At 43.2% G+C, this 17875-nt stretch overlaps 1 protein-coding gene across 1 annotated transcript in view; it reads right to left on the reverse strand.

Moving 5' to 3' along the window:
• Window positions 1-3873: 3873 nt before the first annotated feature.
• CDCA8 (cell division cycle associated 8) overlaps window positions 3874-17875 on the reverse strand; it is a 14514-nt gene continuing 512 nt past the window's right edge. Inside the window, exons 2-11 of the mRNA XM_034754208.1 lie at window positions 16860-16972; window positions 13674-13802; window positions 13029-13069; window positions 11688-11763; window positions 11137-11282; window positions 10048-10127; window positions 9479-9577; window positions 6448-6574; window positions 5978-6064; window positions 3874-4914 (exon numbers count right to left, since the gene is read on the reverse strand). Of these exons, the coding sequence (XP_034610099.1) occupies window positions 4870-4914; window positions 5978-6064; window positions 6448-6574; window positions 9479-9577; window positions 10048-10127; window positions 11137-11282; window positions 11688-11763; window positions 13029-13069; window positions 13674-13802; window positions 16860-16972 (943 nt within the window). The 3' untranslated portion in view covers window positions 3874-4869. The remainder of the gene's footprint in view (window positions 4915-5977; window positions 6065-6447; window positions 6575-9478; window positions 9578-10047; window positions 10128-11136; window positions 11283-11687; window positions 11764-13028; window positions 13070-13673; window positions 13803-16859; window positions 16973-17875) is intronic.

Consider the following 17875-nt stretch of genomic DNA (forward strand, 5'->3'; position numbering starts at 1 on the left):
GTTGTAATTATTTTGTTAAACAAAATGCATCTGCCATGTTATGTGCAAAGGGGCCAGAAATGTTGCTAGTAATTTACATGAGTGATAGAACAGCAGGAAAATGAACTACAACTTATCCGTGTTCCAGAGAGCGAACAGCACAGGCAGCCTGGGGAAATGGACTCAGGTAATGAATGGGTTTAGCTATTGGCTGCCAGGTTGCTTTAATTCATGTCTGGTCTAATTAACTCTGGCTGACACCAGTTGCAAATGTAGTTGAATATTATCAGTATTCTTTGCTACAGGACAACAAAGACAGAGTCATTCTCAGAAGGTACCAACCCAGCCCCAAGGGAGCCTGCAGCTAACACGCCCTCAGACCAAGTCTATCCCATGCTAGGGCCGAGAGGCCAGTACGAGTCACAAAACAACCCAAACAGAAACAAATTAGATAAGGACCTTAAAAATGCATCCATAAAACATTAGCTTACGTTCTGCAGGTCCTGCTTTGTCCCATTTTCCCGGGGTTAAAGTTTGCTATGGCTGTTTGTTGCTGCGGGTGTAAATGCTGCATTAATTCCTGTGCCAGCGTGGATGCAACTGCCTTTCATTGCACAGAAACGTATAGCAAGATTTCAGGGACGCGGCTTCGAGGATTAGGACTTGCTATGTTCAGCTGAAAAAAGCAGCATTGCTTCTCCTAGGGATCAGTGCCAGTTTTAAAGTCCAATATCTCAGGTGCCACTAGAGCTAGGAATGAATGCAGGATTCCATCACTGGAGAGCTGGGAAGGCAGGCTAGGGGGCTAAGGCATTCGTTTTTGTCTAAGGTAAGTTATGAGACAACAGACCATAAATTCAAGTCATTCCAATTAGCATCTTGTTTCTTCCCATCACCTGATTTTAATATCTGCTATCTCAAAAGCTACTAGCGCTAGAAACCAATGCTTTCTACGAACTGGGAGCTAGTGAACCCAATGTTAGAAAGCTCAAAGGTAAGTGTCAGAGGAAGTGGAAACTGTCTCACAGCCTTAACAATAGTGTATCCAGTAGGGCTGCATGATTCAGTACAGAGCAAAGCAGGAACAAACTCTGCCTTCATTTAAAGGTGATTTGTGCTCCTAATCTTTGTCATTTCTAACGGGCTCCTCTCCATCGCACCTTGGGTCAAAGCAAGTACTTAGTTAAATGACAATCAAGGTCTAAAAGCACCATGCCATCCACACCTTGTAGTTTGTTCTGGCTTCAGGGTATATTCTGCAAGGGCCATGATTGGGAAAAGGCTTGCACACAGCTGTCTTGTACTTTTGAGTTCTGTCCTTCCACCAAAAGTGCCATGAACATTTGATCAGCAATAGCAGTACTGCAGCTCACTGGTGGGCCACAGAGACTGATGATTCTAAAGTAATTAGGCACAAACCAAAGTAGGTAGAAGCCTGCGCGGATTCATCCGCGCTGATCCACGGTCTGCAAACGTGGTCTGCGGATAGCTGCAGCTTTGCAGGATTCTAAAAGTAGGGCCTTGAAGACTAGGACCAGGATGTTGAATTAAGTCCAGGATTTGATAGGGAGCCAGTGTAGAGGGCAGAGGAATAAGGGAAATGTTTGATCTGTGCTGGACAAATTTGCTTTTACATGGAAAAGCACTGAAAGAGGATGAAAAACATTCTTAATGCAGGTTTTTGGCTTTGATTTCTGTCTTCCAGACTGCAGTATTTACAAAGCAATTAGATTCTAAGCCAACATGATCATTTTCATATTTACATGTCAGTGGAATTCAGCAAAGGTAGTAAAGCTGAGACAAAGCCCTGAGGCTTAATAATTTGCAGAGTGCCACCTGCAGTTAGGATTTAGAGAAGGCTGCCAAAACCACCAAGGTGTTAAATAACTGAGCTCCTTTAGGGTATGTCTACACTGCAATCTGAGGTGTGACTGCAGCTGAGGTAAGTATACATGTGCTAGCGTGGCTAGAAATGAAAACAGTGGCACAGGCTTCTCCACAGGCTGTACAAAACCTGCCCTGGACACTGCCTGTGGACTCACATTGCTAGCGGATACCACCGCATCCACGTGGCTATTTTTAGCGTGATAGCTGATTAAAGCTAGCACAGGTATGCCTACCCTACACTATGCTCATACCTTCAACTGAAGGGTAGATGTATCCCAACTGCATGCAGCCAGTGCTTGCACTACGCGCTGACATGCTTAGCTACTTTCTAACCATAATCATACTTTGTATTAAAATATTCTTCACTGTGGGCTGAAACTAGAGAGGCTGTAAATTGCTGGCTACCAGCAGAGAGAAACAGTGCTTTCCATGAAGTGCTATCATTTTCTAATCTTTGAGGCCAGGTTATTCTTACTGGGGCAGGGAGTGTGTGTGTGTGGTTGTTTCAGAAGTAGCAATCCTTCCATATAAATATATGGGCTAGAAAGTGATTATGTTTACATGTTTAAAAGGACTATTGTCCACCTGAAACACAAAAAATCACATTTCTGCCTACATTTTTTCAACTGCTATTGGCTCAAGTAACATTACCTAATGGGGGAGGCAAAATATTTTTCCTATTTTTTCCAGCTTGCTGATGTTATGCAGCGGGTTAGCTATCTTTACCTTCCTTTTGTGCAGATTTTTCAGTCTCCTGAAAAATGAAAAAAGGTTAGGAATTTCAAGTTGATGGCATCCCTTGAATCCAACTGCCTCGCAAAGCTGCATAGAAAGTATGATGCGCAGGATGAACAAAGACGCCGGGTAAACTGTCTCATTCAAGACAGGGATGTGGCTCCTAAATTCTGATAATTTCCCCTCCAGACCCTTGCAGTATGGTGATCACCATTAAGAGTTACAAAAAAGTCCAGCCTTTCTTCCAAACCCTGCAGGTTGTCAGATAACGCAAACAGACCTCTAGCGTCTTTCCCTGTGTGTTAAAATAGCCTGTAACTCTGCCACTCTAACAGTTCAAAATTTCCTCAGCTTTGAAAATGTTTGCCATTCTAAATTCTCTGAAGTTGAAGGAATTTTGGAAAGTTACAGAATGGCAGAGTTACAATTTCATTTTTCCTTTTGCAACTCAACTTTTCCACAGTTGGAGGATTTGAAAAGTTACAGGAGATAAAGGATAACTGAAAAGAAATAAGTGAACAGACAAACCCTAGACAGTCATTGTATTGCAGTCAGTGGAGGAAAAAAAGGAAAGGGTGGTCTGGAAAGGGAAAAAACAAAAGTTTGAAATTTAAATTCAAATAAAATCTAAATGAAAATTTTCCTACAAAAAAGTTCAAATGAACTTTCTTCCCATGATTTTTCCCCCCAGGTAGTCCCATTTCCTTTCTAGACAAGAGGATGATAGTTACCTTTTGTAATGCACATTGAGAATCACAGCCAAGCGCTCTGTACTAAGTGTCACTGGAATTATGTGGTGGGACAGAATCGGAAGAGGGCACGTAGTTTACTGTTAAGAACTGCCTTAGTTTATATAATGTTAAGTACACTATAGAAAAACAGATATTAGAGGAAAAGAGGTTGACAAGCCATTATTCCTATAGTTCTGGAATGAAGCACAGAACAGAAGCCCAGACAATTTGGGGCTCATGTTCCACTTTGGGTTTTAACTCTTATTGCAAAGTTCAGCTTTCTGAACTTTTATTCTGGCTTCTTAAAGTTACTCTTCAGAACTCTGCAAACGATGTGTAAAGACACAGAACAGATGTTGTTGTTGTTCCAGGCCAGGTTTCAGTCAAATAATTCCTACACAGAGGTTATGAAGTGCTTCTGGCTTTTTCCATCACAGAGATGCTGGAGAAGAGAAAGGTGCTGGACACTGACCATTCTAATGCATCAGTGCTGTCCATGCACTATTAAGCGAAGCAGGAATTTTCTAAAACAGTAAAAGAATGAATATGTAACTAATTTTATTCCATCTATAAACAGTATTTATTATGTAAAACTTTTTTGGTTCATGAAAAGAATGCAGGGAACATCCCAGTGGAGACCCAGACATAGTGGAACTTGGCTCTGCCACATCCCCATCTCTTCCCTAGGAGCTAGTGCAGGAAGCAGTAGAGTTCCCCTGTGCAGAGGGAGTTCTCCACTGGCTGTCTCCAACCACTCTAAAGGGACTTGCACCAGTAAGTGTATGTGCCTTAGAGGATTGGAGGTCTAGATGATTGTTTTTGTAGATAGAAGCTTTAAAATTCAGTAAAATTATGGGTTTAAGAACACACCAGTGTATTCATTTCTTTAAAAACAACAGTAGGATGTACAATAAAAGACTTCAAGTATATTGTTCACTGTAAACTGGAAAGAAGGATCGAAAGTTCAGTGGCTGCTGTGAGAAGAACAAAACAAAGGATTCGTTGTACCCCTATCACCTGTGGCAGCTTCATTAGCTGGTCTGCAACAAAATGGTCTTGTAGCACCCCCCTGTTAATTACTTGTAATTGAGGTTCATATTCCAGCTCTTAGAATACAACTAACTAGCGCCTTTCAACGACGACATCAACAAACAGAAGACTTGCCTGGTAATAAGTGCAATGAGCAGCTCCACCACTTTTGCTCCAAAACCAGATACAATTTTTGTCAATCACACCTGTAATCCAATAGGTCCCACTGCTTTGATCTTCTGCAGATTGCAGGGCAGCTGTATCCTCTCATACACTCAGGAGGATCCAAGGCCAAGGTGTAGCTAGCTATCTTGAAACAGGAAACTAAGTACTTTTTTCTGTACAAAAAAAAGTCAACCTATTCTAATCACATTATATATTACAGGCTGAAAATCTGTTCCTAACTTCCACCGTGTAACAGAAAGGTAAAACAATAGAGTAAGAATTCAGGTTGTAGTCCTAAAATTGATGATCCAGATTTACAAAGAAAGTCAATATCCCTGAAATTTCATCTTTGGGTGTTCGTGCTGTTGCATGCTTGTGCAAGACGAACCTAAAAAGGAGAAAGATTAACAAATAGCACTTGTAAAGAACACATTCTGCCATATCCTAAAGTAGGGGTGGGCAAACTACAGCCCAGGGGCCGCATCCAGCCCTCCAGACGTTTTAATCCGGTCCTCGAGCTACCTCTGGGGAGCAGGGTCTGGGGCTTGCCCTACTCCGGTACTCCAGCCGGGGGCTTGCCCCGCTCCATGTGGCTCTTGGAAGCAGTGGCATGTCCCTCCTCCGGCTCTTACGTGTAGGGGCAGCCAGCCTCTGCCCCAAGCGCTGCCCCTGCAGCTTCCATTGGACGGGAACTGCGGCCAATGAGAGCTGCAGGGGCGGCACCTGCGGATGGAGCAGCGTGCAGAGCTGCTTGGCCACGCCTCCATATAGGAGCTGGATGGGGGACATGCTGCTGCTTCTGGGATCTGCTTGAGGTAAGTCCTGCCAGGAGCCTACACCCCTGACCCCTTCCCGCGCCCCAACCCCCTGCCCCAGCCCTGAAACCCCTCCTGCCCTCGAAGCCTTGGGTGCCAGCCCAGAGCACCCTCCTGCACCCCCAACCCTTCATCCCCACCCCATAGTTCACACCCCCAGCTGGAGCCCTCACCCCCTCCTGAACCCCAACCCATAATTTTGTGAGCATTCATGGCCCACCATACAATTTCCATACCCAGATGTGGCCCTCGGGCCAAAAAGTTTGCCCACCCCCATCTTAAAGCCACCTACACTGGAAAAAACGGAGGGCATGTTCACCCTTGAATTAAATCCTAAGCACTACCAGTAGCTCTCTCCCACTAATGAAAGCACTGTTTGTATACAGCCCAGCTGAGTGTAAGCCCCAAGTCTGTGTATTTTCCTGATTAGCTGAACAGACCCACATTGTGTAAAACCATATTTTCTGGGTGCGCCAAGATCCAGGCAGACACAAGAGGAAAAGAATTTAAGAAGAAAGATGACAGACAGAATCTAATGGATACTGACGGCCCATTAACTTAGCTACAGGAACAATGACAATGCTAGGCACCACAGCAGACCAGTTTCAATTCATAGCCAAGTATATATTGACTTACTGATAGCTTCTTCATAATTCCCAGGGCCTCTGGATTGAGATGACTCAAATTCCTTTTGGTCAGCTCACTGGCTGCTAAACGAATGCTCTGTACAGAAAAGACCACAAGTCTCAGTTACTGTTCAACTGTGTCAGACTGGTACATGTGAGTTTGTAAGTGATATCAGTGAAAGAGCCAAACAAGATTGAAGCATCTGGATTATATATTAGAAAGATTGATAGACCACTATATTTATGAGCAGGGAACCATGTACTGCTTTTATAGCAAGTGATGGACCCACTTCGTGGGAACAGCATAAGGTTACTGATAAAACAGGACTAGTTACAAATAGAGACCACAGACTCATCTCACACCTTTGCTGTATTGTACCATGGCACATATTGCTATCAACCATTATTTTAAATCGCATTTGGTGCACTTCAAAACCCACTAAAATATTTCTCTACATTTTTAATAACTTTCTGCTTTACCTCTCCTCCTCCGACAGGAACTGTAATGATGACATCGTTGCTGTGAGCAAGAGGGCTGCCGTTTGCAGAGACTATGTAAACATGTTCACGTGCTGCAGGCGTGCGTAGACCTGGTGTCTTGAAAAGCCTGAAAGACATTCCCAAGTTATTGATGAATAATTTATTCCAGCCAATTAAAATGATCAGAAGTACATTTCATGAGATTCTCCCCAACTAGAGATTTCAAACATCTCATTTTCAAGGGAAACAGAAGGTTGGAGAAAAATATGTAACTTGAAGCGCAAAACCAATAGAGCTTGACAGAAACCAACTGTACTGACAAAAAAACTCTGATTAAACTAGGACATGATTTATCTTATCTTCTTTTTTCTAGTTATGACCTCCATCTACCCTCTTCTGTGGGACTACAGGCTTCTGGCTCTTAGTCAATCAAAACTCTGAGGCCAAAACCTAAGGCTATTAAGTGATGTGTTGTAGTCATCTTAATATTCCATATTTTACACGGAAAGAGCTAATTCGGAGAAGACATTTGACATATTTAGGCCAACATTTCAAAAGCAGACTCTGGCTTTATGTGCATAGCTCCAGATATCCTGAGCCCAATCTTCAGAAATGATGAGCTCCCACAGCTCCCACTGACTACAGCTTTACTTGCGAACGATAAGCACTTCTAAAAATCAGGCCCAAGGGGTTTAAAAAAACGAAAGCACCCAACCCTAAAAACTAAAGCACTTTCTTTTGAAAATTTAGATCCCTATCATATCTCTCCCTTAGTCATCTCTTTTCTAATCTGAACGGTCCCAGGTTTTTTTTATCTGTCCTCATATGGAAGCTGTTCCTTAGCCCTAATCATTTTTGTTGCCCTTCTCTGTACCTTTTCTGATTCTAATATATCTTTTTTGAGATGGGGTGACTGGTACTGCACGCAGTATTCAAGGTGTGGATGTACCATGGATTTGTACAGTAGCATTATATTTTCTGTCTTTCCCTTTTCTAATGGTTCTTAACATTGATAGCTTTTTTGACTGCCACTGCACATTAAGCAGACATTTTCAGAGAACTATCCGTGATGACTCCAAGATCTTTCCTGAGTGGAACAGTTAATCAGACCTTACCATTTTGTATATATAGTTGGTGTCATGGGTCCACTTGCCATTGGGGTACTTCCTTGTGGCCCCATCTGGGTATTAGTTCCACTAAGGTCTGATGCCGCCGTCCCCTTCCCCCCGAATGGTGGCTCACACTGCATCCCCCCTCACTCTACAGGACATGTAGTGCTCCCTCTTCATGATTCAGCCCTTAGCCAGGTCATTATGTAGTCCTCCCCTTCCAGGGTATCAAAGTCCCACTGGATCAGCTGTCCTTGTCTTTTCCAGACAGTCTTCCCATCCAAGGCCAGGCCCTGTGCCATTTTCCCAGTGGCTGGAAGGGGAACCCCAGCCCACACATTATTCTGGGTTCCAGTCCAGGGACCCTATGTCCAGCAATTATGGTCTGCTTGCTCCCTGTTGCTCTTTCCCTGGACTTCTTTCCACTTCTTTGCTCTATCTTCTGGCTCCCCCCGCTCTGAGTTTACCAACCCAAACTTCCTCCTCCCAGGGAGTGACTACAGACTACTTCTGCAGCTCCCTTGTGTTCTCAGCTTGCTGGCTTTATATGAACGCAGCCTGCCCCTGCCCAGCTGGGCTCCATCTTCACTTAGTGCTTGTCCATCAAGCTTATCCCAGGTGCAGTCTACCAGGTTAATTGACCTAATTTAACCTGCTCTGCCTTGTGTGGCATGGACACCCCATCACAGCTGAGACTATGTTTTCCAATGTGCCTTACTTTGCACTTATCAATTCTAAATTTCATCTACAATTTTGATGCCTGGTCACCCAGTTTTGTGAGATCCCTTTGCAATTGTTCACAGTCCCCTTTGAACTTAACTATTAAGTAATTCTGTAGCATCTGCAAATTTTACCTCGTTGTTCACCCCCTTTTGCAGATCATTTATGAATATGTTGAACAGCACTGGTCCCAGTATACATCACTGAAGGATCCTGCTATTTACACCTCCCTCCACTGTGAAAACTGACCATTTATTCCTGCCCTTTGTTTCCTATCTTTTAACCAGTTACTGACTCACGAGAGGATCTTCCTTCTTATCCCATGACTGCTTACTTTGCTTAAGAGCCTTTGGTATGGGATCTTGTCAAAGTCCAAGTACACTAAATCCACTGGATCACCCATGTCCACATGCTTGTGACCACCCACCTTAAAGAATTCTAATAGATTGGTGAAGCATGATTTCCCTTTACAAAGGCCATGTTGACTTTTTCCCAACATATCTGATCATTGTTCTTTACTATAATTTCAACCAATTTTCCTGTTACTGAAGTTAGGCTTACCTGCCTGTAATTGCCAGGATTGCCCCGGGGCCTTTTTAAAAACTCGGTGTTATATTAGCTATCCCCCTCTCATCAAGTACATAGGCTGATTTAAGCAATAGGTTACATACCACAGGTAGTAATTTTGCACACATCAGATGCACATGTTTGAAAAATGGGAAAAGGAGAGGGAGAAGGGACAGTGTGGAGACGGTTCGAACAAATAGACTACAATTTTGCTGATTGCACAGTACGCCATGCACAAATGAATACGGAATCATGAAGTCTCAAATTCTAATCCTGGCTCCGCTGGTGACACTCTACTAATAGTAGTCAAATAATCGCACTTCTCTACCTCTGTTATCTCATCCTTAATATTTCAGGGTTGTGAGGGTTAGTCAATATTTCTACAGCACTTTGAATGCGTGAAGTGTTATATTATGGCTCTTAGAACATGCATCAGATATGAACAGCCACTGCCATGGGGCAGAATGGTAACAAGCTGATCTATATTGCAACTGTTCTGTCTTATCTCATGCAAGACTAATGGCAAGACACACTAGATGCCTTGACACCTGGCAAATGCTGATATTTAATAGAGACATTTTGCAGGATACTATAAATACACAATTACGTGGCTTTGCTAATTAATGGACACTCACCTGGAATCAAACTTAGGGGTGACAGTGGAGGTCCTTCCCCATGTGCAGGCATCAGGGACTCGGCCAAGGGCTGGAGTGACAAAATTATTTTTGCTTGACCTGCTCAAAGAGAGTGGCTGTGATAAGATGATGCCCTTTAAAAGATCGACTTAGCAGTTGTTTCTCAGTTCTGACCATCTGTTTTATTAGTTAGAAAAGCTGAGAACAATGTGAGGGTATTTGGAAACTAGAGGTTTCTCTTGATTTCAGGTAATGCTTCTTGACTTGGCTGCAAAGACTGCAGTTTTATGACCGCTTGATTCAGTGTAAAACCCCACACGCCCCCAAAGAGAATAGCTGGTGAGTCACCTCACCCTACTATGAGACTGGAGACTGCCCTCTGTAGAACTCCTTCATTTACCCCTACCATACCTTTGTTAGCTCCTCCAGAACAGTATGCCTTGTCAGCCAGATCACTCCCTCCTCCATCCTTCCACCCCAACCTTGGCTACTTTGGCAATATCATTTCTGGTCTCCCCTTTCCATCCCCACATTGAAGAAGAGGGATTCACATCACTTCAGACTCTTACCTTTTACTAATGCGTTTCACTCTCGCTGATGGAGCTCTTCTGCTCTTCGAAACTAGCAGTTTTTTCGTTGAGGTCTTCACCTGGAACACACAGAACTCAGTGAATTATTTACTGTTTCTTGATCAAACTACAGCTCACCTCCAGTTCTGAAGAAGTGTTCCCATAACTGAACTAACACTGATAACAGGACCTGAAGAACAAGACTCAGTGTTCCCCTGCTCAGATGATCAAAATTGTGGAAAACCTTTCCCTTTTGAGTCTTGGCTTTATCATAGCCTAGAGCTGAGCTGGGGAAGACACAGGGATTTGTGCAGAATTCTTTTCCATAGATATCAAAGTTCCAGTAGTTAATTAGAGCAGTCTTGGGTAAAGAGACTCCTGCTCCTAGAACATGAGGGAAGTTTAACATACAATTTAAGAGAAAAGGGATATGAAATGTTTCCTTACACTTTCAGCAGTGGTTGGATTCTACCTTATAACAGCATCTATCTAAGGCACTCACATATCACGTGGACTCTGATCTCATGACAAACAGAATTCAGGCTATGAAGCAAAGGGGGAAACTACAATTTCTCAATGAAGGTTTGGAGAGACACAAAATATATTAAAATATATATTAAGTCCCCTGACAGTTTGTGGTTTTACACATTTTCCCCTTTTAAAAGAAATTCTCTTCCCAATGTGTGGTCTTTCACACAGAAACAAACTAGGAAAATTGACTTTACAGTACAGAGGGAAAACAGTGAAAGAGACTACACAGAGAACTTTTTCAAATGCACAGGAAAACAAAATGAGAAATATCTCTCTTCCCATTATAGTCATCTTGGATATTACAAATAGAATAGATAAGATTTTCAGATGGTCATGTGATTTAAGTTGCATCAGAAGAGAAATACACATATTCTTCTGCAAAATAAAACTAGTTGTAAAGTTATATTTTACAAATGTAAAATAAAAAGATTATATAAACCTATAATGCTGATTAAAACGAGCAGCTAGCCTATGGCAAGCAAGCCTGTAAGCATCACCTCGATCAACAGTCAACTCACTTCCTACCTGGGCCATCACCACAATAGATCAGTTATTTACCTTTCCTGTTTTGGGATTAACATTTGCATGTTCTGGCTCTGATTCTTCAAGGGCTTTGTTGTCCTGTTTCCTCTTCTTAGCTACAGGGAGCAAACTAAGTTCTGTTTCTTCTTCAATGGCATCGATATCCTGTTTGGATTTTTCAGCTAGAAGGAGAAAATAGTGTCCAAATTGAAACAAATTAGAAACATATTAAATTATCCACGAACAGGTAGGGTGAAAAGAAAACAGTTGTGAAGTTTGTTTGGCAAAAAAGTTATTGAACTAGTAGTTATATACTTATATAGAGATAAAGTAGGATTTTATAAGGAAAGGGGTTTTATGGAAGGCATAAACAAATGTGAACAACACTTCTATAAAATTTAGCAAATCTAAGTTAACACACTCCAGATGTAACATCACATAGACTGAAGCAACAATTGTTTCTTTGAAACCTATTTAGGCCATTTAATGAGAGTTGGAAGATAGTTAACAAGATCCATAAGGAACGAAAAAACATTCCGCTATTGATTGCACCCAGAACATTCAGCAATGCTTGTAAACAAACTGACCTTTCTTGACAATTCTGAAAGGCGTCTGGATAACTTCTGCTGTAAGTTTGTTTATTTCTGATAGTTCCAAATCTGCCTAAAACCAAAAGCAATCAGAATACCATGTGTATTATTAGTAAAGAACTAACTCATTCCTAACTGCCTGCAAACAGCAGTGTAAACTCATCATTACTTTACAATAAAAATGATTCTATGCTGCTTTGCACTTTGCTGTGTTCACACTTCCCCAGTATTTTAGAAATGGTAACAGCCTGCAGGACCTGCGTAGCATTTAGCACTGAAGGGCTTTATTCAACAACTACAGCTATTCCCAACCCCCAAACATTTCAATCCAATCCCAACGTAGCAGTTTTCTGGTTTACAAAGAAATGCATATTCTCTGGTGAGTGAGGCAGGGCAAGATAACAGTAAGGAAATATTGTTTAATTGATAGTCTGTTTAGTATCACTGGTAGGCAAGCCAAGATTTCATTGCAGAAAAATGGCTTCTTATAAGAAGACTGCTACAATTGAAAACGTTCAGCTATCTGGGCCATGAGAGAAAGGATGTCAGGACACTTGCTATTTAAAAATCAAAGGCAGACACCCACCATCAACTGCCGAGACACAGTTTGAATTACAAGGTCAATTTCTGAAACTTGAGAAGCCTCTGAGTAAGACAAGCAAAGAGGTAGTTACAGAATTCAGGAACAAGTCTTCCAGTTACCAAGTGCTTCAAACTCTGGGCTTCTCTACACTTGAAACGCTGCAGCTGAGCCATGTAGAGCTTCAGAGTAGACACTCACTACAGCAAAGGGAGGGGTTTTCCAATCAGCATAGTTAATCCATGTCTCTAAGGCAGTAGCTAGGTGGTGGAAAAATTCTTCCATCAACCAAGGGTTGTTTATACTGGGGCTTAGGTCAGCTTAACTATGTGGCTCAGGCGTGTGGATTTTTCACATCCCATAGTGATGTAGCTGAGCTGACTTAACTTTTGAGTGTAGACCTGGCCTCAGTAAAGATTCTGAAGAAGTCTGTGTTAGGTGGCAGCCATAACAACTAAGTGAGTTTCAATAGTCATTAAAATGCACTGCATGGGAGACTGGATATGTATCTTGGAGAAAGGAGTGTCAAGATTTACCATAAACCAAATAATTGAAGGAGAAGGCTAGCACTTTGGACAGACAGGAGAGACTACAAACATTACATGTCTTATTTATTCCTTTCACTAAGTGCTGTGCCAAGACTCTTAAAATGATACAATGGTTTAAATAAAGATTGGGTTCCTAAAAGCATTATACAGTAGTACCAGAAAAGAAGTTTCTATTTGACTTAGGAGCTACACTAGATGTATGTTACCTACCGTTGCTGCTTCTTCTAGGGCCTTTTTACTTCCTCCTTTAGCTGGAGACAGAACATTTTTTTATCAATGTACAACCAGAGTAATTTATGCAATATTAAAGTTTTAATACTTGGGTAGAATTAAACAATAAACATCTAAACAAATAGCATTTCTTGGCAGTTAATGCCCAGCTTAAGATAAAGAAACTAGTGGGAAAGCAGGATTTATCGTAAACAGAAAATCTGTGGTTGTCTATGAATGGATAGGATATTCAATTTGCCTCTTCTTGTTCCCAAAGATTTTTTTTAAACACATGATTTTGCACCCAGTTAACCCAGTGCCACACCTCGTGTCTCATGTGCCAGTGAGTTTAAGACATCCAAAGGAAAAACATTTGAAGCCTTATTTTGAATTAGCACTTTCATACAAATAAAATTATCCAATATACTGACTTTAAATGTGATGTGTTACAAAAGAAATAATTTAAGGTCATTATAGATAGCAATGTAAATAGTAATTACGTTTCTGAAAATCATGCAACTAGGATATGTCACTAAACAGAGTCCACTAGCTGGATGAATATGACTTATAAACTCACTTATAGCTCTACATTTAGTAAATTTTTGAACTATTTTGTCAATACATATTGGAGTGGATGGACCATACCAAAGTAGTCAAGCCAGTTCATTTCTCTCAGTGCTAGAGGAAGTCTGAGGTTTTCTATGTTATAAAGATTATCCAATTCCTTGAGAAGATTTTGCCCATTTGTTTGTAGCTGATCAATTCTCGTTTGGACTAAAAGAAAAAAAGAAGGATTTTGATTGATTACTACATAGAACACAAATGTTATTCAGGGATTTATATATCAGGGCTAGAATTTATATTTCTCTGAATATCAGCAAAAATCTACTCCCTTGTGAACACACTTTTCTGATCAAATCTATTTCATTCTTCCCAAATGAGCCTTTTTGAGCACTTATATTTTCATTTGCTATGAGCCAATGGTAGAAAATTAACTGAACTGTATAAAGGTACAGGCGAGTCTCATCTTACGCTGGGGTTACATTCCGCTGTCAGCGCGTAAAGCAAAAATTGCGTATAGTCAAAATGACATTGAGTGTAATGGCGAGCGGAATCGCCTGCACTACAGGTACAGTATTTAAACACTCCCTACACTAACACAGGAACAAATCAACATATCCTTAGAACCCCAGGGTTATTCTATCTACTACCCAAGATCCACAAACCTGGAAATCCTGGATACCCCATCATCTCTGGAATTGGCACACTCACTGAAGGACTATCCGGATATGTGGACTCTCTGCTCAGACCCTATGCCACCAGCACTCCCAGCTATCTCCGTGACACCACTGATTTCGTGAGAAAACTACAATGCATTGGTGATCTCCCAGAAAACACCATCCTAGCCACCACGGATGTGGAGACTCTCTACACAAACATCCCACACACAGATGGAAAACAAGCTGTCAGGAACAATATCCCTGATGATGACACAGCACAACTTGTTGCTGAGCTCTGACTTTATCCTCACGCATAATTATTTCAAATTTGGTGACAATATATGCCTCCAAAACAGTGGCACCACCATGGACACCCGCATGGCCCCACAATATGCCAACATTTTTATGGCTGACCTAGAACAACGCTTCCTCAGCTCTCGTTCACTCACACTCCTTCTCTACCTACGCTACATTGGTGACATCTTCATCATCTGGACCCATGGGAAGGAGACTCTGGAAGAATTCCACCACGATTTCAACAGCTTCCACCCACCATCAACCTCAGCCTGGACCAATCTACACGGGAGGTCCACTTCCTAGACACCACAGTACAAATAAGTGATGGTCACGTTAACACCACCCTATACCGAAAACCCACCGACCGCTATGCCTACCTTCATGCCTCCAGCTTCCACCCCGGACACACCACACAATCCATCATCTACAGCCAAGCGCTGAGGTACAACCGGATCTGCTCCAACCCCTCAGACAGAGACCAACACCTACAAGATCTTCACCAAGCATTCTCAAAACTACGATATCCGCACAAGGAAATAAGGAAACAAATCAACAGAGCTAGACGTATGCCCAGAAGCCTCCTGCTACAAGACAAGCCCAAGAAAGAAACCAACAGAACTCCACTGGCCATCACCTACAGTCCTCAGCTTAAACCTCTCCAACGCATCATCAGTGATCTACAACCCATCCTGGACAACGATCCCTCGCTTTCACAGACCTTGGGAGGCAGGCCAGTCCTCGCCCCACAGACAACCCGTCAACCTTAAGCGTATTCTCACCAGCAACCACGCATCGCACCATAACAACTCTAACTCAGGAACCAATCCATGCAACAAACCTCAATGCCAACTCTGCCCACATATCTACACCAGCAACACCATCACAGGACCTAACCAGATCAGCTACAACATCACCGGTTCATTCACCTGCACGTCCACCAATGTTATATATGCCATCATGTGCAAGCAATGCCCCTCTGCTATGTATATTGGCCAAACTATGTAAAAGGATAAATGGATACAAGTCAGATATCAGGAATGGCAATATACAAAAACCTGTAGAACACTTCAACCTCCCTGGCCACACAATTGCAGATGTTAAGGTAGCCATCTTACAGCAAAAATACTTCAGGACCAGACTCCAAAGAGAAACTGATGAGCTTCAGTTAATTTGCAAATTTGACACCATCAGATCAGGATTAAACAAAGACTGTGAATGGCTAGCCAACTACAAAAGCAGTTCTGCACAGACCAAGACACATTAACTCAAAGCAGCACCAGACACTGCCAGAACAACAGATGCAAAACCTGTAGACATATCTCCACTGCTGCAATGATGAACACCCCTTACAACACACCTCTCAAAATCCATGGCTTCTACACATGCCTATCACAACACATGGTATATCTCATCCAGGGCACTAAATGTACCTTTGTAACAACTATGTGGGCGAAACTAGGCAATCACTATGCTTTTGAATGAACTCACACAGAAAAATGATAAAAGACAAAAATACCACATCACTCTATGTCTGACTTCTCAATCCTCATCCTCAAAGGAAACCTGTGCAACACCTTCAAAAGACGAGCCTGGGAACTTAAATTCATAACTTTGCTAGATACTAAAAATCATGACCTGAATACACACACACTGGATTTATGGTTTATTACAACAATCTATAACCCACTAAACCTCCCCCCAATAACTGGAAAGATATTAACGGGCCACTTCACATTGAATGGTCCCTTGAAATATATATTAACTACTTATGCTGAACAATCTGTTCTACCTTGTATTTAGCTGTGACACCGAGCGTACATTTCCCAGATCTGAAGAGCTCTACGTAAGCACGCAAGCCTGCTTCTCACCAACAGAAGTTGGTTCAATAAGAGATATTACCTCACGTACCATGTCTCTCTAAATATCCGATTGACAAGCACCCAATATTAATATTTGACAGCTGCCAGTGACCTCTGAAAAGAGTTCCTATGTCCTATTTTAGTTTAGTTCCTAGTAGACTCGCATCAACATTGCAGCATACTCATCACAACTAGCCCTCAGGAAAGGGCAAGGATGGCATGAGCATCAAGGATTAAACCACCTTCTCAAATCCCTCAAAGTCATCCTTCTGGATCAAAGCTATGGCTTTTGTGCTGTACCTGTCCTGCCTGTACAGGACTTGAGTGTCCTGAGGTGTCAGTCTCCAGGGTTGTCAAGACAATAACTTTCACCAGCATTAAATTAACCTGGAAAACAACTCAGGACCCTGAAGCCTTTGTAGAAAACAAGTTTTATGAATGAATGCAATGGTTACCTTCACGGTCAAAGTCCTTTAAAAATGCAGCGAGCTTTTTCTTCTTCACATTGTTTTTGCTGGTTCCATTGGCTGTTTTCTTCCTGGATGGTGCCATGGTGTTGGGTGGAGCTCTGCGGCAGAACGGAAACAGTTGGTTGGGTTCATACAAGAAGGGGACACTTGCCAGTCAGGGACAAGAGGCCCCTAGTCTTCTGGGATGCTGGGAACTACTGCTGCTCTATCCCTATTGAAAACCAGGGCTCCCGAGACTATTGCAAGCCACAGCAGAGAACCTGCATTGGTGTCCCACACAGGGGAGTGTTCCCCAGCACCATGGCCAGGCAGCAGATGCACCATTGGTGGCCTGGGCTGAAAGCCTGGCAGGGGCTTGTCTGAACATAGGGCTGATCCTGATCTGTTCCAGCGGTGGGGGCTCTGGGCTGGTGAAGCTAAACAGGCCCACAGCGAAGTGAGGACGGGTCAGGACAAGCCCTGGCCCGCCCCAATCCGCATCACCTCTCTCTGGAGTAGACAAAGCCGGCTGGGAACCATCTGCCCAGCGCCCTACCTGGGCACCTGTGACCCCTTTTCACACAGTCACCCCTGAGTGTGACCCTTACGAATTAAAACGGGGAGAGGGTCATGCCATTGAGGCATGGAGCTGGCAGCTCGCGATCCCTGTGCTCGGGGAGGGCTGGGGCGGAGGGACAACGGCTGGGGGGCGAAAACGTGACCGAAGGGAGAAAGGGGCGTCTGCATGTCCCCCCCAAGCGGGCCCCTCTGTGTCCCCCCAAACAGCCCCCCTTCCCTCCCGAGCGGGCCCCACCTGGGACCCCCCCCCAGCGGGCCCCCCACGCCCCCTCCCCCCAAACAGCCCCCCTTTGCCACGAGTGGGCCCCACCCCTGCGCCCCCTCCCCTCGCCTCCAGCGCCCTCCCATTCAAACAGCCCCCCCTCCGCCCCGAGGGGGCCCCAGCTCTGCGCCCCCTCCCCCCCGCCCAAACAGCCCCCATCTTCCCCCCTCCTCCCAGCGGG

This window comes from Trachemys scripta, chromosome 20 (assembly GCF_013100865.1).
Source record: "Trachemys scripta elegans isolate TJP31775 chromosome 20, CAS_Tse_1.0, whole genome shotgun sequence".
In the NCBI taxonomy this organism is placed as follows: domain Eukaryota; kingdom Metazoa; phylum Chordata; order Testudines; family Emydidae; genus Trachemys; species Trachemys scripta.